The following is a 25,333-nucleotide window of genomic DNA, read 5'->3' as shown; positions in this document are numbered from 1 at the left end:
TTGCATCAATCTCATTTCTTTTCACAGTTTTTCTTCTACTTTTTGAACTTGATTTTTAAAATCCTTTTTTGAGCTCTTTCAGGAATTCATTTTGGGCTTGTGACCAATTCATATTTCTTTTTGAAGCTTTTCATGACACTTCCTTGTCTTCTGAGTTTGTCTTGATTTTTTCCCTGTCACCATAGTAACTTTCTATGGTCAGGTTCTTGTTTGTTTGCTCATATTTGTTGCTTGCTCATTTTTCAGCCTATTTCTTGACTTTAACTTGATGTTAAAGTTCGTCTCTGCTCCTAAGGTGAAGGGGGCACTGTCTCAAGATTCAGGTTTTTTGTGCAGCTGTTTTCAGAGATAATTCTGGGGACCTGTAAGTTTTTGGCTCTGCCATGATGATGTGATCTAAGAAGAGATGTGATCACTGCTTTCCTGACCTGTGCTCTGCTCTGTGAGTGACCATAGGCACTCCTCTTCACCCTAGAATTGTGCCCAGGGCCCCTGTTCCCCTGTGGCCACAAGAGCTTTTGCTTCTTATGACCCTGGAATTGTGACTTAGGCTCCTGTTCTCCTGTGGTCTCAAGAGTCAATACTCCTTTTTGCCTTGGACCTGAGACTAGGACCCCTGCTTCCTTGTGAATAACCATAAGTGCTCTTGTCTACCGTGGAACTGTGACCAGGGTTTCCACTCTCCTGTGGCTGCAAGCACAAGTATGCTAGCACTGTTCCTCACCCTCAGACCTTGATCTGAAACTGAGTATGGGCAGTACAACAGAGTTCTGCACCTAGTGCTAACAAGGGTCTCCTGTAATTTCCTTCTGATTAGTTGTTTAACTCCCTTACCGTCTATGGGTTGAGAGTTATAGAAGCTACCACTCCCCTCTTGTAGCCACCCCCAAGGTGTGACCACCACCCTAGTGAGAGAGGCCTTTCCTGCTACTATTCCAAATTGTCTTGGGCTGGAAGATTTAAACTTTTTAAAAGTTGTTTGGAAAGAAATTTGAGAGAACTTAGGTGAGTTTCTGCTTTTCCTCTACCATCTTGGCTTTGCTCTCTATATTTTAAAAATATTTGTTGTTAAATGATGACTGTTTTCCCTTTCCTTTTTCCTTTCCCATTCCCTTCTCTTTTCTTTTTTTTTTGTGTTGTCATGTTAGAAAGCCACATCTGAACACATTGGTTCACATCTGAACCAATTTAATTTAGCTGATGTGTGTATCACTTGCAATTATAGATAGAGTTTTAGGTACTTCCAAGGATATTTAAAAAACTCAAACCCTTACTCCAGACCTTCAGTTAGGAGAGATTGGGTTCAGTTTCTATCTCTGTCACTTTGACTAGGGGGCCATGGGCAAGTCTTACCTAAGTCTTTTCCTTTCCATGCTAACCACCCCAAGTTTCTTCTAGTGAGGTACATATTGTATGATATTGAGGCCCTTTGCCATCTTATTTATCTTCCTGTTTTATTAATGTCCTTTTTAAAATGTCATACTCCTTCTCCCCAGTGCCCATTTCTGCTTCCTGATGTGATTTGACAAGGTCAAAGTGAAGCAAGACTATGGCATCCTTTGCCCTATATGCTAAGTTTCTCTTAATGTACTCTTCAAGTTGGATTTGACTTTTTTGGTTACCGTGTCATACTGTTGACTCATTAAGTTTGTTGTTCACTAACACATCCTTTTCCAGATTTCTTTTCTGAAGACTTATTACTTTGGTAATGTCTGCTCCATCTTTTACTTTTAAATTTGGAATCCAGGTAGAGGCAGCTATATTTGGTATATGAAATGTGACTTTTTTTCTTACTTTGTTTGTTACTTGTAGGAATGATAGAATCCTAGATCGCTTCTTTCTCCCTTCCTGACTTTTCTGTTTCTGTCAAAGGTATCACCATCCTCCCATCCCTTGAGTGTGAAGCCTCTGCATTATCTTTGACTCCTCATTCTCCCTTACATTTCATAGCCAGGCAGTTGCCAAATCTGGACGTTTTTACTCCAAAACATCTCTTGCATCTGACCTTTCTTCTCCATTTACAAAACTACCGCCTTAGCTTAGACCTTCCTCACTTTTGGCTTATATTATTGCACTGGCCTCCTTGTTGGTCTCCCTTTCTTAAGTCTGTCACCACTCCAGTCCATTCTACACTCAGTTGTCACGATGATTTTTTCCCAGATGCATCTCAGACCATGTGACTTGCCTACTCAGTCCACTCTAGTAGCTTCCTGTTGTCTCTAGGATAAAATATAAATTGTTCTTTTTAGCTTTTAAATTCCTGTGCAGCCTGGCCCAAATTTATCTTTCCAGACTCATTTGATATTATTCCTTCTACTGCACTGTCTCATCCAGCCAAACTGACTTTTTGTCTTTGTTCCTCACACATGACACTCCCATTTCCTTTTTCCATGCCTTGGTATTGACCATTCCACATACTCTTTGTAACATTCAGATTCAAATCATTGTTTACAATTGTGGCATGGAAAAACCTGGAGATCCCAGGCCATCCAAGGCTAAGAAGGAGTCCGTGTGGTAGGGCTGCTTTTTAAACCACACTGTGCTACTGTTACCTACAAATGTGATACAGTAGAAAGAAAAAAGGAACTTAGAGTCAGAATACCTAGGCAATAATTATCCACATTTAATACAGCTCTTTATGTTTACAAAGTATTTATCTGCATGAAACTTCACAGCCATGTGAGGATGACAACCACCAGGATTATCATCTTCTACAAATGAGGAAACCGAAGTTCTTTTTTTTTTTTACTTTAAAGTATAAGACTTTACATTTGTCCCTACTAAATATCACTTTATTAAATAATAGTCTCTCATTCCAACCTATTAAGATATTTTTGGATCCTTCTTCTCTCATCCACCATCTTTGTTAAGACCACTAGAACTAGCTTTGTGTCTTGTGCAAATTGGATAAGCGTGAACTTGCCATCTTTGCTTTTACTCAAGTAGAATTTCAATCTCTTTGATTCCTCTTGACTTTTGAATATTTTTCAGTAGATTTATGCAACCTCTTTTATTTATGATTTTATAACATTATATAATCAAAAAAAAGCATTGCACAGATTCTTAGAAATAATGGAAAAGGTGTAAAGAATAGTGTAATCTGATCTGTCTTACAGAACGTCACTAAGGAAATTCCTTCCAGCATTTTATCGGTCCAGACAGGCAGTCACACTGTCTCAGTGGTGTTGTACAAACTTAATGCTTCTGTTTATAGCATTTGGTTCCAAGATGACAAATAACATCAGAAAAACCTTCATACCATTAAAAGTAATTGATGAATTGACTCAGAGTGAAATGAGTAAAACTAAGAGAATGATTGCTCTAGGAACGTTATTTTTTTTTAATTGCTTTGAAAGACCTGAGAACTCTGATCAATGCATTGACTAACCGCTCTTTCAGAGGACTGATGATGAAGCAGCATGCTCCTTACCTCCTGACAAGTGATGAACTCAGGATGCTTGATAATACACATTTTCAGGCACTTCCCTAGTGGATTGCTTAACTTTGTATATTTGTTTCAAGGGCTTTCTTTTTCTTTTTTTCCTTTTTAATGTGGAGTGACTGGGTGTCAGACTGGGTCTAGGAACAGAGTAGCTAAAAAGCAAGAAAAGAGGCTCATTATAAACACTTGAGAAAAATAATGCACAAATCAACTGTAGGGAGGCTAGGAAGAATCAATAGGTAATATGAACAGCTTTGAAAGTTACTTGTGAAGTTTGTTATTTGTTTAAAAATAAAAACAAGCTGTATGTAGTAGTCATTACACTTTAGTGAACAGTTCTCTTTTTCTTTTTGTGTATCAAAATGCTTATTTTATTTGACTTTTAAGTTCAGAATTTTAAAAATTTAGACAATAAAAACAAGTAATGCCTTTCTTTAGAAGCATCCACTCACAATAATATCGCTTCTAGGGCTATATTCCAACAAGATCATAAAAGTGGGAAAATGACCCACATATACAAAAACATTTATAGCAGCTCTTTTTGTGGTGGCCAAGAACTGGAAATTGAGGGAATGCCCATTAGTTGGGGAATGACTGAACAAATTGTGGTATATGAATGTAATGGAATAATATATATTGTGCTAAGAAATGATGAACAGGCAGACTTCAGAAAAACCTGGAAAGACTTATATGAACTGATGCTGAGTAAAATGAGCAGAACCAGGAGAACATTGTACACAGTAACAGCCACAGTGTGCGAGGACCGTTTCTGATAGACTTATCCCTTCACAGCAATACAAGGATCTAAAACATTTCCGAAGGACTCATGATGCATAATGCCAGCCATATCCAGAGAAAGAACTATGGAATTGAAACGCAGAATGAAGCAGACTATTTTTTCTTGTGTTCTGTTTTGTTTTGGTTTTTCTGATGGTTTCTCCCACTCGTTTTAATTCTTCTATGCACCATGACTAATGTGAAAATGTGTTTAATAAGAATGTATGTGTAAACCCACGTAAGATTGAATGCCATCTTGGGGAAGGAAGAGGAGAAAATTTAATTCTTATAGAAGTGATTGTTCAAAACTGAAAACAAATTAATAAACAATATTTTAAAAAAGCATACATTCAGTAAATATTGGTATTTTGACCCCTTAAATTTCTGATGGAGTTTAAAATATTGTATAGATTGGTCTAAACTTAAATTGAAGAGAAAGTCATATCCTTTCCAATAATTTTTGGCCTGTTTTTAATCTTTTTAAAGAAAAAAGTTCATATTTTTTCAGTACCAGGTAATAATGTTGAAGATAATATATATTATTTCCTGGTATTCAACTCAGTAAACATTTATTAAGTGTGTGCTACTTTCTGTCTAAGCCCAAAGGCACAAAAGAAAACAGTCTTTGCCCTCAAGGCACTTATATTTCACTAAATGAACACAAATCATGTCACTAGAGGAGGGAAGAAGGAGAGATAATAATAACTCAAGTGTTTAGGAAAGGCTTTCTGTTTTGTTATAAAGGAATTATTGATAAAAGCAACTGCAGTGACAGGGAATAATTTAGCATCTAGTCTAACATTATAGTTTTTATTGCATCTTTAGTCATTATTCTCTTATTATGTAGCAAAGAAGTTTTGAGCTGTTTGGTATTTTAAGAGGGTAAATATAATTATGGTAAAGATAATTTCAAAGAATTTGCATGATAGAAAAAGAAATAAACGAAAAAAGCTGTGATGTCTTAGCTAGTCTATCAGTGTTAAGTCAGTATGACCACAGTGAATTCTCTTCAGGAGTTGTGTGTACAATAGATGTCTTTGTTTTCTGTTCTTCTGGTAGAGAATTTCTAGAGGATGTGACCTAAGAGGGCTCTTCCAAATTGTTCAGCTCAGTCCTCTCATTTTATAGATGAAGAAACTGGAGCCGAGTAGACAAGTAGTTTTGTTCCATAGTCCCACAGCAGGTTAGTGGCACAGTGAAGGCTAGTTTCACCTCTAGTTCTCATGATCTCTGATCTATTGCCTTTCTCTTGACCAGTATTTATTCAATACCTCCTTCATTGAAGGCAGGCGGGGGGGGGGGGGGGGGGGGAAGGTGATACATTGTACCCTCAGTTTGCCTGATATTTAGTTACAGAGAGAAGTTACAGCTGAATTGAATTCCATATGTTTGTTTTTTGGCCTATTTAAATAGTAATAATTCTTCAAATCTGAGTAATATTTAGCCTCTACATTTTCCTTTTTGTGTTGAGCATGCCATTTTTGTAGTCACTGAGGTTTGCAAGTCATCTTGAGCTTTTCTTCCCTAACTATTCGCCCTCCAATCTTAATCCAGTCACTTGCCAAGTCTTACCCAATCTACTTCTACGAATTTTTACTTCCAGTTGTCTTCTCAGTAATTTCTTCTACAGTAGTTTCTTAATAGCTCAGTTTTAAATGGATATTTTTATATACTACAGAGTATTTCCTGTATTTTCAAAGGTTATGCTAGTGGAATGTTAGCTCTGAAAGGTCTTACCAAGCTGGAAAGGCTTCAGATGTTAGCCCAGTAACTTTGACTAGTTTTGTTGTTTGAGCACCATCCTAGGGTAAGCTCAAAGAGACTCACTGCCAAGTTGGAGGAGGGTGATGATTATTTGGCCACAGTAACTCTTGAACATTTGCTAAGTTGTACAGGGATCATGATTTGTTGGTAGAAGGGAATACCCACACTAATGAGATCACAAACCTTGATGCAAGATTCAAAGTTGAATCTTAATTAAGAAATTTTTTGTTTGTTTTTCAGATTCGTTACATTTCACAGACTCAAGGTTTACCAGGAGAACAGTTGTTAAATGTGGGGACAAAATCTACAAGATTCTTTTGTAGAGAAACAGATATTTCACATTCTGGTTGGAGATTAAAGGTAATGAATAAAAATCTTAAGAAAATTCTTTGCTTAAACTACCCTTTGCTTCTCCTGTACTTTTTTCCCCCTACTGCATCTGTTCCAATTTAAGAAACCTTCCCAGTTTAACTCAGCCTATTCCCTCTCCCTCTTCCTTTCCATTTCTTTCTCCTTATCCTCTCCTTTTTTCTAATTTAAGTCTTCCTCTATTTCTGTAAAGGGTGTTTTATAGTTGTAGTCAAATTTGTCCAGACTGTGCCTTGGTAAAATGACTCTCAAGTATTTTATACCATTTTGTAGTTGATTTAAATGGAATTTTTTCTCTCCTTCTGGTTTTTTAAAATTTCAGTTTTCTTTTCAGGCCTGAATTATCTCCCTCCCCTCTCCCTTTTCTTTATCCACTAAGAATCAGCCCTTTCTCTAACCTAATAATGGAGTCACTGGTCTTTTTCCCCTTGGTGCACATTTATAATTTTGTATTTGTAATTTTTTTGATTATATGCTTTTCTTATAAAAATTTTTAATGATTGAGAGTGGAGGACAAAGATTGGAGCTGCTCTGTGTGTGTGTATGTGTGTGTACACACATACATATATATGTATATAAAAAACTCAAACTCATGTAACTTACCTTGTTCTTGTGAAGTCAGTTGGTGTTTTGTAAGTAATCATTGACTTCAGAATTGCACATTCTTAATCTTTGTGTTTATGTAATTCTATAGCATTTGAAAGTTTTTCCCCATTCATTCTACTTTTAATCTTAATATTATACATTATTGCTAATTACTATATGCTATTTTGAATTTCCATTGCCTTAATATACTTAAAATATTTTAATGTTTATGCTTTAAGAAAATGAAATAAAACTGTTATTTTTATTTATTGAATAAGACTCTTGAAGAGCATGAGGCAGAGACAGGAATGAAGTCTAAAGAAGCCAGAAAGTATATTTTCAACAGTTTGGATGACATAGTGCATGTGAGTACAGTGATCTTTGTCAGCCTTATGTACTTAAAATGATGGTCTTTAAATGCCCAGTATGGCAAAATACATTCATCATTCTTTTGGTTTAAATTTGAAGTCCTTGGTAGCTTTGAATAAATTTGTCCACCCTAACCAATCAAAATCTAATTGGTTTTGGTTGCTTTAAAAAATGAAGTTGCAACTTTGCTTCTCAAACTTAGAAGTTAGATACTCTGTTTTTCAGTTAAAGTTACTTGCTGTCATGCTGCTTAGATTGCTATTTGAAAAAAAAAATATTAATTTAGGGCTTCATTTTTTTGTTACATGCTCTTCTGGGTCTGACTCAGGCCAGTCCCCTGGTAGTTTAGGCTCCATATTGAAACAAAATGAGACATTCATAGTTCATTCAAGAGTTAACAAAGTGAGATTTACTTACTCATAGCAGGAAAAGGATGTTCAACAAGGAGAGTTATTGAGAACTCCTTGAGTTGATTCAGCTGAACAAAGTTCCTGTCGCAGTCCACCAGCCAAGCATCTGAGAGCCCCTCCAGTTCCTTCCTGCTTTGTATTCAGGAAGTGAGGATATGATCATAAAGGAACCACCTGAGCCCTTGGTCCCTGGAACTAGCCAACTCTTGAGAAAGATCTCAATACCTTTTAAGGAAAAACCAGCCTGACCTGCCTGGGGGTGTGTGGGATGTGAGTTAGGAGTATGGGGAATATAGAGAGTAGGACGTTGCTCTGAAGCACCTGTCATGAATCCTTTGTGGCGCTGGAATAGACTTTGTGCCCCTTAATCTGAAGGTGTCATTGTGCTTTGTGTTCTCTTCCATTTTTAAACCTTCATAATATACTTTATTCAATTTCTTATTCTAGTGTAAATGTATTTTCCCTTCTCTGTTTTTTTATTTGAAATTCTGGTTTTTCAGGTGAACACAGTGATGGATTTAGAAGGAATTGATCTTTTGGCAGAGAAAGCTGATAGAAGAGAATTTGTTAGTCTGTTGAAGAAAATGTTGCTGATTGATGCTGATTTGAGAATCACTCCAGTTGAAACATTAAACCATGCTTTTGTTAACATGAAACATCTTCTAGATTTCCCTCATAGCAACCAGTATGTTCTATACAAATGTATTTTTGATATATTTCTGGGGAAAATATGACATTTTTCTAGAAAATGACAGTAGTCATCTATTCTAAACTCCACATTTGTTGAATAACCCTCTCTGAACCTTAATTTCTTTAAGTACCTTTGTAAGTGTAGTGGATAGAGCTCTGAGTTTTGTGATTTAAAAAAATCTGGTGTCTGATTCTGGCTCTTGCTGCTAATTTAATTGTGTAATATTTGGTCTGTCACTTATCTCATGTTCCTCATTTATAAATTGAAGGGATAGGACTAGGTTAGAGGTCAGCAATTTTGTATTTAAAAATGTAAAACTATTCTTTGTTCTCAGGCCATACAAAATAGGTGGTGAGCTAGATTTGGTCCTCAGGCCATCATCTGCCAACCTTAGGATTAGATGATGTCCAAGGATCCTTCTAGCTCTATGATTCTGTCATTTTCTAAGATCATACAAGTAATTAGACCCCAAATTACACATATACGTATACACATATGTATGCATGCATAAACACACATGTTTTCATATACGTGTGTGTTTTCATTTTTGTTACATAACAAGAATGGAAGAATGACAGTTGTTTGATGAAGTATGTTGGTTGATGATTTTAACTGGATTTTCCTGGGTGCCAGTGACACCAGTTAGTGTCAAGTCCTCCTGGTCTCTTTCCTTTTCTTCCATCTTGGCCCTCCCTAATGAGGGAGCTGGAAGTATGAGAAGGTGTGAAGATGCACAGAATGGGACCCTATGGAATAACTGTGCCTTTAAATGACCATAACACTCGTCTGCTACGTTAAAAAAAACAAAACAAAAAAAAGGAGCGGTGAATGGGCTGAAGACAGGCAGCCCAGATGAAAAACTCCATAAAATGTCAGTCTTTTGCATCTTAGAGCTTGGGGGTGGCTGGGGGTGGCTGGGGGTGGGTGAGTTGGGGGGAGAAGGTTCATTTTAGGATTTCATTGTTGCAGGTATTTCCTTGTGAGGAAATTCCCAGGAAATTCCCCCTCTGCAAATGAACATCTTTGACTTAGTTTTGCTTGAGGCACTGAGAGGTTGACTTACCCTGGATTGTACATACCTATGTTTCAGAAATGGGTCTGGAAGGCAGGTTTTCCTGAGTCTAAGGCCCGACTCTATCCACTACCAGATACTGCCTTTCTTTATTGAGAAGTCTTAAAAATAGTAAGATACCCACATACACCAGACAGTTGTTTCAGACAGATGTCTAGAAATTCAGGAACAATTCTTTTTCTAGGGAAACAATATTGGATGCAAAATAGTTATTACTACTATTTTACTATGTTCAAAAAGATTACAGTAATAAAATTGCTTTTATTGACTTTTAAAATCTTCTATTGTATTTTCTAATGAATGTTTTTTGTTTTTGTTTTGGAAACTAACAATATCCCTTGTACATTCTTACTGGGTCTCTCTTTGCATGTGAGCTTTCTATTTTTTTTCTTATTCTTTTGAGAACTCTTTATGTATTATTGTATGTTTATTTTTAAATACTATGCATTCGATGGTACTTATAGTTACTTTTCTATTTTGCAGTGTAAAATCTTGTTTTCATATTATGGATGTTTGCAAATCTCACTCAAACTCATATGACACAAATAATCGCAATAAAACTTCACTTATGAGACCAGTTGCCTCAGGCAGTGCTGCTAATCTGACTGCAAATTTCACCAAAATAGGCACATTAAGAAGTCAGGTAAGAATAAATATTTAAGAATTTGTATTTATATACCCTTTTTAAGTTATTCAAATTTAGATTTAGGAATATATAGAAATTTCATGCCTTTATTTTCCTAAAGCACTTCCCTATGCTTCTCCCAATTTTTTTTTCTAGTTTATTTAGAATCTAACCTTCTGATTTTGGGTTTTATCAGCCTCTGTTATGCTAACTACTAGGTACATTTTATCACTCCATAGGAATTGCACTCTTGGGAAATAGTGTGATTTTTTAAAATATTGTATGTATATGACTATGGAAACATTGATTTGAGCAAAGCCATTTCACTCTGATTATTTCAGGCATTAACCACATCTGCCCATTCAGTTATGCACCATGGAGTGCCTGTGCAGACTGGGACCACCCAGCAGACATTGATTATCTGCCCACCAGCAATTCAAGGTATTGTTCTCTTAAATTGTGTTTCTTGTTTTGGCTTATGGCTATATTCCATAATTTCTAGGTGTAGATGTCTTTGAATTTTGTTTTCTGTTTTTTATAGCTTCTGGGTTTTAGTGCTCAGTTACCTGACCCTGAAACTATATTTATAGTCACCATTAACCAAAAATGCCATGTCTTCGGTATACTTTGAAGAATCTGTTGCCACAAGTAGTGTGCTTATATAGAAATTAGCGGTCTGGAAGAGCTTGCGGGTAGTTTGGCAGAGTTGTGTGTGTTCATTCTTCATTGCCGAAGAAGACCATGCCATCAGAGAAATAATGACATGACTTGCACTTGACTTTGTTTTGAGTGAGGGAGGGCTGTGCAGGTCACCAGCCTCACTTCTCCTCCAGAGCCATCTGAATCCAGGGACCAGATATGCATCAGGATGACTGGAGATGACCCAGGATGAGGCAATTGGGGTTAAGTGACTTGCCCAAGGTCACACAGCTAGTGAGTGTCAAGTGTCTGAGGTGAAATTTGAACTCAGGTCCTCCTGACTCCTGCACTGGTGCCCTATCCACTGCACCACCTAGCTGCCCCCTACTTTGGCAGAGTTACGTGCTACTTGAAAGTCATGTGTGTTCTGAGAATCATTGCTTTAGGTTTTCAAATTTGTATATGGTATCATTCATTGGTACTGTCCAGCAGAATCCTACCTCTTGCCTACCTCCTTATAGTGCAGGGATTCTTGAAGGCCCAGCAGTCAACTCTGCTTTTGTTTTCCAAGTACTTACCCTAGCTAATTTTGCAGAGGATTATTTCCAGATTGGTAGCAAGATGATCAGTTTTCAGCCAGAGCAACTCTAGAAGACCACTTATTAATTTTTAGGGAGCCATAAATTTTGCATTAAGTACCCATACTTATAAAATAGATCTTCAATATTTTGATGGATGATCTATGCTTTAGAATTTTAGTCAGGAGGAGGTTTGTCCATATAGTTTCTTAGTAATAGAAAAAAATTATTTGACAAATTTTTTTTAAATGGAATAATTTTTTTCACAGTCCTTCATTTATATTTACACTTCATTTATATTTACAATCTAGTTGATTGGCTTTTTATATTTAAAGGCAAAGAACAGGTAATTTTAATTGGAGATTATTTCTCTAATTGGTACTACTTTTGTACTGTTTCTTACCTTATTAAAACAATGTGCAATGAATTACATTATTTGGACTACAAGCATTTCAGTGTAAGGATGTGAATTGGTTTGTCTGAAGCTCAGAACTTGCTAAGCTACTTCACTTTAATTGACTTTATTCACAAGACAGTTCTAAATTGCTTGGCTTTAACCACCAAATATCCTAGTACTTGAGAAATGTGTGAGATGGGTAAATTTAGAGACATCTACACTCCAGATGTTCATATGAACTGTTTGTGCCTAACTTGTGGTAGAGCCTCTGAGCTCATATTGGTCTGATCAGCCACAGTTGGGCATGCTGTACTTTCACCCCCATGTAATGATGTCATTGATCCTTTTAGAGAATGAAGGACAAGCAACCAATTCTAGTACTTGCATAATCAAGTTTCCATGGTTTTTCACTGTTTTAACTGTAATAAATAAAGGTGTATTAAAGGCAGTCTTCCACTAGTAAAATTACACCACTTCTTTGTTCAGGTTAGATGTGATTATATTTCCATGTAACTCTTTCTGAGAAGAAGTGTGCTAAATTTTTATGTGCTGCACTGCAGTTTATAAAATGTTTCATTATGATGCCACCCTAAGTTATGAAATGTCTGCCTAAAATCCAACTTAAAATATCTTTTAATTTTGTAATTGTTAGCAAGCATGATTATGCACTGTTAAATTTGTCACAGGTGGCAAAAAGAGCATTTATGGCAATACATGGTTTGAGATAATCTTAAATCTGATTTTTCTTCATCATTTTTAGTTGAACATAAGAATTGAACTATACTTTCTCATAACTTCAAGCAGTTAAGCTTATTGGATACCTGGATAAATGCTGATTTTATAAAGAAAAACTTAAGTATGCATCATTAGTTAAATCTGGGAGTTTTGAATCTACCTTTTAAGGTATTACTCTGAGCGTCCAGGAGAAACCTGACATATTTTCATGCTTTCAATGTAAATTTTTACCTTGAAGTTTAGAATTTTTAAGTTTTGCCTATTTATGTGTTATTAGAGCTAAAGCTATGTAGTGTGGTACAACCTTTTTGATTCCAGAGGTTTGGGAGCCTTGAAGTACGTTAGAAGTGCTGTTAGAAGCCCATAACTTACTGGCACAAGATTTGCCTCTCTGCGTGATGTCAGTCTTTTGGTTTAGATTGTTTCTTAGAGTTAACATTGTGTCTTTGAGTCCCCTGGAGGTACAGTGGAGTTCTGAGTGAGTTTCAAACCATCTCTCAACCCCCAAGCCTGTGGATCTCTTTAAATTATTCAGTGGTGGCAGCAGAAAACTTGAAGACTATATGAAGAGTGGGACCTAGAATGAGTCTCTCCTATTCTCAGGTCCTCCCTTTTTGGTAGTATCCTTTCAGACTATTTTGTTATATTTTAAAGTAATATAGAAGCAGTGTGCTATAGAGAAAAGAGCATTGAACCAAGATTCAGGAGGCCTGGGTTTTTGGTCTTGGTTTTGCTCCAAAAGAATGCTTCTCTAAAATTAGCAAGTTGGACTGACTGGATAATCCCTAAGATCCCTAGGTACGTGATTCTAGGGAGAGGCATAAGGATGGGAACTTTGATTCTATTTATATGGGGAGTGGAATTCCAGGTAAGGAAACTTTCAGGCTGGCCTCTTGTCTGCGCCTTGTAGGCTAGAGAGTTAAATAGCTCACTAAGAAGTCAAGTGACTTATGTGGGGTCAGTCATTTAGCTAGTAGGCATCTGAAGTAGTACTTCAAGCTGGATCTTTTTGGCTCTGAGTCCAGCTTGCTATCCTGTGGGTCCTGTTGCCTCTCGACTGTGAAACACTTGTAAAAAATCCAGCTTAAAACATCTCTGAATGGTGTGATCCTTAGCATATGCGATTGTTTTCTTGAGCTATCACCAACAGTCACAAAACTCATGAATGTCACTGCTTCTGTGAAAAAGCGTTTTCCATTTTTAATTATTTTCACTCAAGAAATGGGTTAGTTTTTTGTAGTAAAGGTGTTTATTATAATACTGTAGTATCTGTATGATACTGTAGTATCTCTGCCCTTGGTTCTAATGTTTTCATAATTAAGTTATTAATAAAAATCAGAGCAAAAATTTTATTTGCATCTTACCCCCTAGAAACTTGAGAAGTTTAGAAACTATATCAATACTATTTTATCCTAACTCCAGAGGTTATGTATAATACAGATTTTTTTTTAAAGTGTTTGGCAAATACTCTTTAGCTTTTAAGATGGTTTATAAGTGATAAAATGTAGGTCACAGAGGACAGAGAAAGGGCAGGGATTTTACCTGATATTAATCAAACTGTTCATAGGTTGAATGGTGCACAAAAACTCTTTTGAAATAGAATGGATGACAAAACTTAAATCTCTGGGTTTACTTTAAAGGACAGACAAGTTGTAGGGGGAGAAGGCTTGTAAGGACATCTGGACTAATGTGCTCTTTCCCACCAAGGAGAAATGAAGACTTCTGAACCCAACAGGATTTTAGGGATAGATAATAATAGCAGCATTACCTGATTCTCTAGAACTTCATAATGTATGTAAAGTTTTGCTAACTTTAAAGTGCTATACAAATGTTAAATGTGATTATCATTAGACAGAAGTGATCCTCTTCTTTTGGGGTAAGTGTTGTAAACATTTGAGGCTGACCACTGAAGAAAACAGGAGTAGTTCAGTCACAGTTTCACTCCCTCAGCAAACATTTATTCAGTGCTTACTAGCTGCCAAGCCTGGTGCTAAGTGCTGAGGATACAGAGAGGCAAAAAAAAAAAAAAAAGTCCCTGCCCTCACCAGGAATGTACACACTAATTGGAGGAAGCAAAATGTAAATAATTTGGTTACACACACAAATATATACAGCATGGTTGGAAGGTTATTCTGAATTTGTCCTTTGGGCAATTTTCTGAACTTTCCATTCCCCTTGAACCTGAGTTATTCTTTTACTTCATAGCATGGTCAAGGCAGTTCTGTTCAGCAAGTATTTAACAAATGCCTACTGTGTGCCAGGCACTCAGAGACAAAAAGCCCCTGCTGTCAAAGACCTGCTGTTTTACCAGGAAGAAGCAGCAGGTGCTCACACACTAAGTACAGAGTAGTTTTGTGGCTTTGGGAGTAGCAGTGAGGAGAATCAGAGAAGACTTTTCTGAGGTAGGGGCTCCCGAAGTCAGCTCTTAAGTGATTCAGGGATTCCAAGTGGGGAGGGGTGGTAGATGTGGGAGGGTCAGGGATCCAGGTGATCAGTCTATTTGAAGCTACTGAGGGAGGAGAGAGACAGTGTCATGTTCAGAAAGCAGTAAGAAGGCCAATTTAACTCCAGAGAAGAGGGAGTAAGGGGAGAGAGTAGTCTGCAAAGACAGGTGGGAGCTAGTTTCTAGTAGAGGTTCCCAGAGTGGGCGATACCACCAGCTGGGAGATGCTAGAATGATCCAGGGGGGCAGTAGTGCAACTTGGGGAAGTTCAGTAAAAATAAGGAGGCAGTGGAAGCATATGGAAAGAAGAGAAGAAAAATTTGAAAAGTTGTACATGTTTCATCTGTTGTGTAACAGAGGTAAAGTCATAGTGATGACATTATTTTCTGAATAAACACACACAATGAAAGTTATAATCCATCAGTGGTCAGCAGGTCTTAATAAGCAGGTGTTGGCAGGTGAGCATGTGTCACACCTTGTTGGGAAGTCCAGCATGAATCAGCAGGAATATGTGCATGTAATGACTTGTTTCCAGTATGATACTATACAATTACATAATGCAATATTGCATCATCAAAATTTCATACAGGAAAACCTCCACAAATTTACAATAAACTATTAAATTTAAAATGCATCATTTAAAAAAAATTACATTTATTACATATATATATTTTTGAAATGACACAAATTTTTTAAAAAGCTGTTAAAAGGTTAAAGAAAGTAGATTTCGAGCACTGAGTATTTTTTTTTAAAGGGGGTGGTAGGCCAAATAAGTCTTGGAATATCTTATGGGTTTTAAGTGAGAAGCAGAAGACTGTGTATAGAGGCCATAGGAAATCCCAAGCAGAGGTGACAAGGTCAGATGTAGGCTTTCAGAATACCAGATTAGCTGCTAGAATAGAGGATGGAGTGGAGAAGGATGGGGACAGCGTGGAGCTAATGAGGTCGAATGGAAAGAGCACTGACTCTGGGGTCAGAAGACCTGAGTTCAACAGTACCTCTGACAATACCTGGGAGACCCTGGGCAGGACATGGGACCTCTCCCCTTTAATTTTCTTATCTATAAAAGAAGAGGATTGGATTTGGTGGCTTCTGAGATTGCTTCCAGCTCCATAGGGTCCTGTGACCTCAGGCAACTCACTTAATCTGCCTGGGCCTCATTTGTATCATCTTGAAGCTGTCAATAGCTATGTGAAAAGAAATTCTAAATCACTAGTAATTAGATAAATTCAAATTAATACGACTATGATGTTCTACCTCACACCCATCAGATGGGCAAAGTTGACAAAAATGGAAAATGACAGGGTCAGCTGAAAACCAGGCATATTGATGCACTGTTAGTAGATTTGTGAACTGGTCCAGCTGTTCTGGAAGGCAGTGTGAAATCATGCTCAGAGTTACTCAAGGGTGCAGACCCCCTGATACAGCAATGAAAAACAAAATACAGCAAAATACATCAAAGAGATTAAAGGAAGAGGAAAAGGAGTCAGTGTACAAAAATACATATAGTCTTTGTTTTTGTAGTAGCAAAGAACTGGAAACCAAATCCGGGAGAGGGCTGCCCAAATCATGGTGTATGAGTGGTGTGGAAAGAAATAATAGAGGAAACTTAAAAAGACTTGTGTCAATTAATACATAGTAAAGTGAGCAAAACCAGGAAAAGTTTATACAGTGACAACAAGGACATCATAAAGACAACTTGGAAAGACTTGAGAACCCTTATCAATGCAATGACCAATCCTGACCCTAGAGGACTGATCATGAAACATTGTAGTTACCTTTTAACATAGAGGTTAAGGTCTCTCAAAGCAGAATTAGATTGAAATTTTTGGACATAACCAATGTGGGAAGTTGTTTTGATCAGCTCTGCATATGTGTTACAAAGGCTTTTTTCTTTAAGGGGGTGGGGTGGAAAGGAGGAAAACAAATATTAAATGAAAAAAATAAAAGTTAAGGAACTAACATGACCATTTTGGACTAGAAAGCTTCTGAGGTTCTTTCTTGGTCAAGATCTATGAGTAGACCTTGGCAGCAAGTTCAGTTACTAGTCTGGCAGTACCATACACTAGAGATGATGGGCCTCAAATGTGAAGGGGAAGAAGGTGGCTCTGGAGAGAGAGAAAGAGATGCTTGCAAGAGATATTATAGAAGTAGGATTGAGAAAACTTGGCAACTGACAAGACATGGGGTAAATGGAAAGTCAGGGATAACTCTAAGGTTAAGAATTTAAGTAACTAGAAAATTGGGAGTCCCTCAACAGAAATAGGGAAGTGTGGAAGTTGGTTAGGTTTTGATGAACAGATAATGAGATCTTCAGTTAATGACACCCTTGATTCTTCAGTATTGAATATTAAGTTAGATATGAAGAGAGGGTTCTTAGAAGATGGTGGAGCAGGTCAGAAAATTCCAAGCTCAAGATTTCCCCCCACAAAAGAGATGAACTAGTGCCCCAGGGTGAATATTGAGCTGGTAAAAATAAATAAGAGTAGGGCCAGAACCAGGCCCCTCCTGGGACAATAAGAGAAGATGTGAAGAAAAATCCCAGGATGAGGTTTAGTCCCTGTGAAGAGTAAACACCTCCAGGCTAGGTCCTAGGTCCACTTAAACAATAAGTGGAAAGCCCTGGGATTAGCTGGGTTGGGAAGCTGTTCTTTAGGCTACAGTAACTGGACAGTGAGGGATATTGGACATGTGAGCTGAGGAAGATGAAGGGAACTTACACTGACAAGGAACCCCAGACTGAGCTATGCTGCAGAGACACAGCAGGGGTGAGATGGAACCAGCACATGCCTGGTAAGTGCAGAAGCAGTGGGGTGGGGAGATGCCACTGGCTGTGGGCACTTATAGGAGGCTGGAGAGCTTGATTCCAGTTCCAGGTCAGAGGGGAGAACAGAAGGAGGATCTGATACCAGAAGCACCATTCACCACACCACAGGACTAGAGGTGATTATAAAAACTAAGCTACTACAAATAAAAAAATGCACAGGCAACGGAGAAAGAATCCAACTATAGAGAGTTACTATGGGAATAGAGAACACCAGGGTTCATCTTCAGAGGATACTGAAGCAAAGAAACCTTCTTTTACCCTAAAGACTAACATCAAATGGTCCCCTGCTCAAAAAGAATTCATGGAGGAACTTAAAAAAAACTTTAAAAATCAAATGATAGAGGTTGAGGAAAAACTAAAGGAAAAAAATAAGAACAATCCAAGAAAAGCAAAAAGATTATGAAAAGAAAGTCAACCAATTAAAAAAAGAGATCCAGAATCTTAAAGAAGAAACAACTCCTTGAAAATCAGAATTGGGCAAAGGGGAGGCCAGCCAAGTTATAGGAGATGAATAAATAAAAAAGCAAAATATAAAGAATGAAAAAATAGAAGAGAATGTGAAACATCTCAAAAGAAAAACTCATATAGAGAACAGATCAAGAAGAGAAAATGTAAAAATAGACTACCTGAAAGCTTATGATCAAAAATAGAATCTTAATACAGTAATATAAGAAATGATTAAAATAAATTGTCCTGAAGCTTTTACAAGAGGGGTAAGTAAAAATAGAGAAAATCCTCTGATCACCACCTGAAAGAGATCTTGTGAGGAAAACCCATAGGAATATTATAGTCAAATTTTGAAACCTGTTGCTTAAGGATAAAATATTATGAGCAACAAGAAAAAAATACTTTAAATATGGTGGTGGCACAATTAGAATCACATTAAGACATAGCAGTGGTGACGCTAAAAGATCGCGGGTCATGGAACACCGTAGCAAAGAGCAAAAGAACTGGGGTTCTGTCCAAAAATATCATAACCCAGCCAAGCTCAGCATAATCCTAAATGGAAAAAGTGAACATATAACAAGCTATCAGACTTTGAGGACTTTGTTAAAAAACACACACACAACCTGAACTTAATCGAAGACTTATCCTACAAGAGCCAAGAGAGATATAAGGTACATTCAAAGAGCAATTACAAAGGACTCAATAAGGACAGACTGTTTAACTTTTATGTGTGTAAAATGTAAAACGCATGTCCAAGGTTGTTATTAGTAACTGGGTATGTTGTGTGAAAGATTGGGGTAGACCTGAATATGACATGACTTTAAAAAGTAAAATGAGTAGTTATTTTATACAAATGAGATGTGAAAGGAGGAACCGACACAGAAGAATTCCAGCTGTTAGTTCTGGAACCCTACTTTCATCAGGAATGGGTTCAAGAGGAAATAATACATATATTTCTAGAAGAGTAGAAAAGTCTTCTAAATCAAGAAAGGAGTAAAAGGCTAAGGGGACAGGGAGGAAGGAGAGAATAATGGATGGATCTTTAGAGGTAAAAGTGAGGGAATAGGCTAACGTGGGAGATACAGAAGGGTTTTTAGATTTTTGGGAATGGGAGGATAAGGGAGGGATCCTTGGAAGAAGGAGGTAGGTTAAATGAAGGGCAAGGTGGTGGGTAGAAGTAAAGTAGAGGAGTTAGGAGGGATAGGAAATGAGATAAACACAAATAAAAGCAAAGATAAGTATAATTTGTTAGGGAAGTATATGTCTCTATATACACACGTGTGTATGTGTGTATCTATATATTTATATATCAATATATCTGTGCTTAAGTGTAGCCTTCTGGGTAGGAGAGGAAGGGGGAGAAAAGAACAAGGTAAAAAGTACACAGAGAACAAAAGAAAACTAACAAGGAAGCAAAGAAAAGATGGACAGTTCTCAACACAACATGTAGTATTTACTATGTAGACTTTCTTGAAATGAAAATTCATTGCTTTATATTTTGAATCCTCTCATGTTCTGCTGTGTACATAAATTGCTCTTTTTCTTATTTTGTGCTTGTTTCAATATTAAAGTTTTGTGTTTCTTTTTTCTTTTCTTATTGTGTATTTAAGTTAAAGTAATAAAAAAGCAAAAAAGTACTAAGATAGAAGATTGAAGAGTATGTTATTACTTAGTGACAAATGGATTTTAGTATCTTTCTCAACAGTTTATCTGAATTTAGGGCATGTTCCTTGTACAAATGTTTGCAGTTGTTTATGAAAAGTAACATTATAAATCACTACTTGTGAGATATTTAAATGCATTACAGCAAAGTTCTCTTCTTTTACCACAGCACTGATCATACTTTCTAAGCACTTATTAAAGCAAACATAATTAACCAGTAGTAAGGATTTTAGCTAACCTAATAGATTTGTAGTAAATTGAAATCTTGCTCTTTGCTAGAAAGTCACACTTCGTAGTGACCTTGACAAAAGAACTCTCTTGTGGGCAATAAATTTTGGAATTTAGGGTTTGGTGATTTTGTATGGTGGGTTTGAGAATAATTGGCTCTGCCCTGTTACTCTTATCAAAGTCAATTCTGCTTTTTTCTCTGAAGAGATTATTCATTGCTGCAATGTACCTACAGTGCCTGGGTGTGCTTATATTCCCTTTCTTGGAGAATTTGCTGATCAAGACATGCTTTTTGGAAGCGGTAAGGAAGATCAGTACAGATCTATAGATTTTTTTTGAAATAATTCACACCTACTTATGAGATACTTACAGAATCCTTAGTAGTTCTACAGAGGCAAAATATTCTCAGACCATAGTATATAGGACTGTGTGAAGAGAATACACAAGGGAATATGGTGTTAATGTGCTCCTTGGGATTACCATTTGTGATTTCTCTGTGCAATCAAATTTTCAAGATTACACTTTAACAGAAAAGGAAAACACATTTTGGCTGTTGAGACTGTCCAGAAAAATCACATGATAAGTTGCTTTCAGGGATTGGTTGTTTTTGAAATGTGCTTGTTAGTCCATATGGAAAGTAACTTATGTGATGAACTGGAGGTCTAGAAGTGTTTCTTCTAGTTTATTATCTTGTACAATCTTAGAAAATGTAACTGAAGGTCTCTTATAGTTGTGAATTGAAGATCATTTACTTATTTGTCACATAAAATTGTTCTGATGCTTAATATTTACAAAATGATTTGCTGTGTTTAAGACATTAACAATAATGTTTTGTGGATTAGCTTTAGTGTCTTTACTTGTATCTTTGATTCTGGGATATCATGCATGCATCTGTTCGCTTTGTTTCTTAAGAGAAAATCCCTTTTCATTACTGTCTGATATGTAATTGGTTGGTGTCTTATGTACTTTTTGTTTTAAACTAGCTTAACTTTGTACACTAGATTAGAGAAGAGGTGACACTTTTATCACTGGCCTCTTGATGTTTCTTCTTTCCTTAGGATTAGGGCATATTGGCTATAATCCCAATTTTATGTGAGAAACAGTAGAAAAAGTCTTTTCTTGTTTTCCTGCCATTTTTCAGATGTCTTAAAGGGAAATTTTGTTAGAGGTATTTTTCAGGAGGAAGAAGGAAGTAGGGTAGGCACACAATCAGACAAGATCTTTTGAGTATTCTGGTATAACACATATATCCCCCATTTTCCCAAATGCTTTCCTGTTTACATTACATTAAATTAAAAAACAAACACATAGGAATGCTGTATAACATTACCAAGAAGATCCTGATGTCACAATTTTAATGGTAAAATTGTAAGAAAATGCAACTAAATAATATCTATTTTTGAAAGAAGAGTGTTTGGTGTTTGGGTCATTGAGGTAGTTAGAAAAATCTTCCATTTCCATGGTAGCCAGAAGAATGTGGAAAGTAAAACTACACCGTATGCTTCAGTATTTTAATAAGTCCATGATCTTAACTGGTGTGGGTACTCCCTTTGCTAGTGGAGATCATAACCATTATTGTCATCCTATTTGATTCTTATCCGTGTTTTATGCAATTGAAGCAGAGATCTACTCAATGTGCCAGGATCCTTCTTAAGGCTCTTAAAAAAAAAAAAAAGGCAGCAGTCTTAATAACTAACTTTTCATGGAAATGATAAACTTTTGAGGGCTGAAAATGAAATTCTTTTTTTGCAGCATGGATTTTTAACAATAGAGATAAATCAGTTTGAAAAATAAATTGGTAATCAAGTGCTTGAATAAGTGGACACCTCTTTTCTAACAAATTGCATTTGTCAATGGTATGAAAAGCTTGTGTGCAGACAACTTACCATGGTGGTTATTAATCCCATCCAGTTGAATTTAGTTGGCATTTTAAAAATGTTTTCATTTTTCTTCATTGTAGTACTTTTATGAGCATAAGTTCTTATGAAGATTTTCTCTTTCTTAGGTATTCCTACAAACCCTACTAAAACTGGCAGTTATTCGTTAAGGGTAGATAATGCAGTTCCACTGGTAACTCAGGCCCCGGCCATTCAGCCATTACAGATCCGGCCAGGTGTTCTCTCTCAGGTTGGTCAGTTTAGCATTTTAAACTTATTTTCTTTCCTTTTCTTATGAATCTCCATCTACTAGACTAGCCCTGTGACCATGAAAACTTGTGGAAATTAGTGTTTATGGTGATTGAATACTTCTGTAAAGTGATTGGATTTTGACATTTGTTGGTTACTAGTTTTTTCTTAAGATTTTAAGTTTGTATAAGGGATTACTCGCTGCTTCATGAATGGTTATTTATTCAGCAGACTTGGTCTAATCGAACTCAGCAGATCCTAGTACCCCCCTGGCAGCAAGTAGCACCTGTAGGCCCTTCCACTGTAACACTGACTTCTGAGACTGTGGCAGGTCCACAAAGACTTGGAGACTGGGGGTAAGTTAAAAAGGAGAGATTTTTGCTAAACTTTCAAAATTGATTTTCCTTCAGAAATTATTTAATATTTCTAAAATTTCTCCCCAGGAAAATGATTTCACACAGCAGTCATTATAATTCAGTGATCCCTCAACCTCTTTTAGCCAATCAGATAACTCTTTCAGCCCCTCAGCCAATCAGTGTGGGCATCGCACATGTTGTCTGGCCTCAGCCTGCCTCTACAAAGAAAAATAAACTCTATCAGAACAGGTTGGTATTTAGTATTGTTGACTAGGTGGCTTAATCATTTGGGGAATCAATTTTGCATGTGCACAAAAGGGCCACCTATGTTGTGTTAGAAATAATCTCGTTTGTTTAAAAACAAACACTAAGCCAGCTCCCTTTTTAATTTCTCAGAGGTATTTTGGTAAAACTAATGGAATGGGAGCCGGGAAGAGAGGAAATAAATGCTTTCACTTGGTAAGATTGCTTTTATTGCACTTTTGATCTGTTATTTGCCTTTACATTAGTAATTTAGAGCGTTAAAATATATCTACAAAAATGACCTTTTGATTTGGGCATGAATATTTTACCATTATTGGTACTTATGTTAATTATGTTTTATTAATTATGATTATGTTTTATACTTGTGTAAAGACAAGCTCTGTATGTGAATGTATATCATATGCATGGCCCTTTATTTTGTTTATTAAGATATCTTAAAAATGTCCATTAAATGAGTCTAAGAAATGAATAATGATTAATTTTCTTTACAGGAGTAATTCTTTGCAGAATACCAATATCCCCAATTCAGCGTTTATTTCTCCGAAGATAATAAATATGAAAGCAGTTGAGCGAGTTAGTTGCACAGAAACACAGGACAATCATAACTCAGAAGAAGAAAGAAATGGTTGCAAAGCGTCCCTGAGAGAGGACCCTGATTCGTCGACTTCAGACAAGCAGCGGGAGGCTATCCTCATTACAGACACCCCGAGTCCTGTAGTGAGCGTGATCACTATTAGTAGTGATACTGATGAGGAAGATGCAGCACAAAGTCATTCGGTTAGAAAGTAAGTGTCCTAAAACAAGCATTTCTACTGTTGTTCTTCAGGATGTTCCTTAGAGAGAATGGTGGTGCCCTCTAGTGTGGGGGAAAGGCTGGTTATTTTGTTTCAGTGATATTCCTTGTCTGTCAGGATCTTTGGGGTAGATACAGAAAAACCGTTACTTAAGGGACTCTGACTGTGCTCATCTTCCCAAATTCAGATTTCATTATTTTAGAACTAATGAAAAAGTTAACTGTAAAGTTAGTCTGTTCCCTTAAACTTCCTTTAATGAAGGTCCAGACCTGTGATTTTGTTGATGAAGGGAGATCCTAGTGAGAAACTGCTGTCAATGCCCATCAACAGCTTTGCTGCAGTTTACAATTAAGGAGTTTCCTGGGGCACTCTGAGGATAAATGACTTGCCCAGGGTCACACAGCCAGTATGTATTGCTGGCAGAATTTAAACTCTAGTCTTCGTGACTCTGAGGTTAGTTCTTTGTCCTCCATGCCATAAATAATGTTAGAAATTCTTCATATGAAAGGACTGGGTCCTCAAAAATGCAGAGGCAGTAGAAAGCATTTAATAGGATGAATGCCACAGTTTCTAGGTCCTTCAGAGATCACTTACTTTCCTTGGGTGGCTGCCTATATTTCCAAATGTGTAATGGGAATAAAGAGTCTTTACTTTCAGCCTCTTTGACCTATGTTCTCTCCTCTGTTTCAGCTGTAAAGGTAGTTTAGATTGTGAAGCTTGTCAGAGCACTTTGAATATTGGTCGCATGTGTTCGTTAAGCAGCCCCGATAGCACCTTAAGCACCAGTTCCTCTGACCAGTCCAGCCCATCTCCTGGCAAGAGACTGAACAGGTAAAGGAAACTCAGCAGAAGACCTGCACCTAGGTCATACCCCTTCAAAATAAATTGTAGTAAAAATCCTGAGACTTGGGAAGTGCAAGGGATGCTGGGTCTGTGAAATAGTCTTCCTGGTGAACCACAGATGGAAAAGAATTCTGCAGCAAACTGGCTTTCTGTTACTATGCTGACAACTTCTCTCAAGTAAACTGGATTAGATAGTGCTTTCTTTGTAGGGAAAGATATTAATTGCCCCATTATCTCCTGGGAGAGGTTTTGAATTGCTTTATTTCTTAACAGTGGTGATTGATTGGCATTGCTTTGTGAATATTCTTGTGCTCAGGCCTCTTGAATGTGGAGGCATATTTTTAATGCTTCATTCAACAAATACTGCTTACTCTGAATAGCATCAGTGAGCCTCCCCTTAACCAGCATAACTCACTAACTCTGAAAACTGTTCAGAAACTTAAGTAAAATAAATTGACCAGCTCAAAACAATGAGTGTTTAAGTGGCAGCTGAGATTTAAATTCAAATTTCAACCTTATTTTTTATGCATTTGTCTGTTTTTTCTCAGTACCCCATTAGTAGATTTATTTATTAAGTGCATACTATATTTACAAGGCACTGTTAGTTGTTGTAACAGTATAAAGGGTTCCTCACTTTAAATTGGATTGTAATCTATATAGGGACACAAGGAGTATACATATGAAATTATATGTACTGCCCTGTGTGATATACTGCAGTAATTGGTAATGTAATGATGTAATATAATAATTGGTATGTACACTTATACACTAAGTACTTAAGGAGTTCAGAAGAGGAAGAAACCATTCTGGCCAGATGAAATAGTATCTATGGATGTGATTATTTGGGTTGCAGCTCATTCAAAAAAAAAATCCATTCTAATTTTCACTCA

The 25,333-nt window shown here is 36.8% G+C and overlaps 1 protein-coding gene across 14 annotated transcripts in view; it reads left to right on the top strand.

Moving 5' to 3' along the window:
- HIPK3 (homeodomain interacting protein kinase 3) overlaps positions 1-25,333 on the top strand; it is a 98,081-nt gene that overhangs the window by 67,310 nt on the left and 5,438 nt on the right. For 8 of the 14 annotated variants that reach the window (XM_072619215.1, XM_072619209.1, XM_072619216.1 and 5 more), the window contains 12 exons: positions 6,224-6,343; positions 7,216-7,302; positions 8,217-8,401; positions 9,963-10,122; positions 10,446-10,545; positions 20,266-20,361; positions 22,066-22,187; positions 22,415-22,542; positions 22,630-22,791; positions 22,939-23,001; positions 23,298-23,591; positions 24,291-24,431. In XM_072619215.1, coding sequence (XP_072475316.1) covers positions 6,224-6,343; positions 7,216-7,302; positions 8,217-8,401; positions 9,963-10,122; positions 10,446-10,545; positions 20,266-20,361; positions 22,066-22,187; positions 22,415-22,542; positions 22,630-22,791; positions 22,939-23,001; positions 23,298-23,591; positions 24,291-24,431 — 1,658 coding nt within the window. The remainder of the gene's footprint in view (positions 1-6,223; positions 6,344-7,215; positions 7,303-8,216; positions 8,402-9,962; positions 10,123-10,445; positions 10,546-20,265; positions 20,362-22,065; positions 22,188-22,414; positions 22,543-22,629; positions 22,792-22,938; positions 23,002-23,297; positions 23,592-24,290; positions 24,432-25,333) is intronic. The other 6 variants (XM_072619208.1, XM_072619219.1, XM_072619218.1 and 3 more) reach the window with 6 other exon arrangements.

Source organism: Notamacropus eugenii, chromosome 6 (assembly GCF_028372415.1).
Source record: "Notamacropus eugenii isolate mMacEug1 chromosome 6, mMacEug1.pri_v2, whole genome shotgun sequence".
NCBI lineage: Eukaryota > Metazoa > Chordata > Mammalia > Diprotodontia > Macropodidae > Notamacropus > Notamacropus eugenii.
Note: the sequence above shows the minus strand (reverse complement) of the source record. Positions and strands in the feature narration are given on the sequence as shown.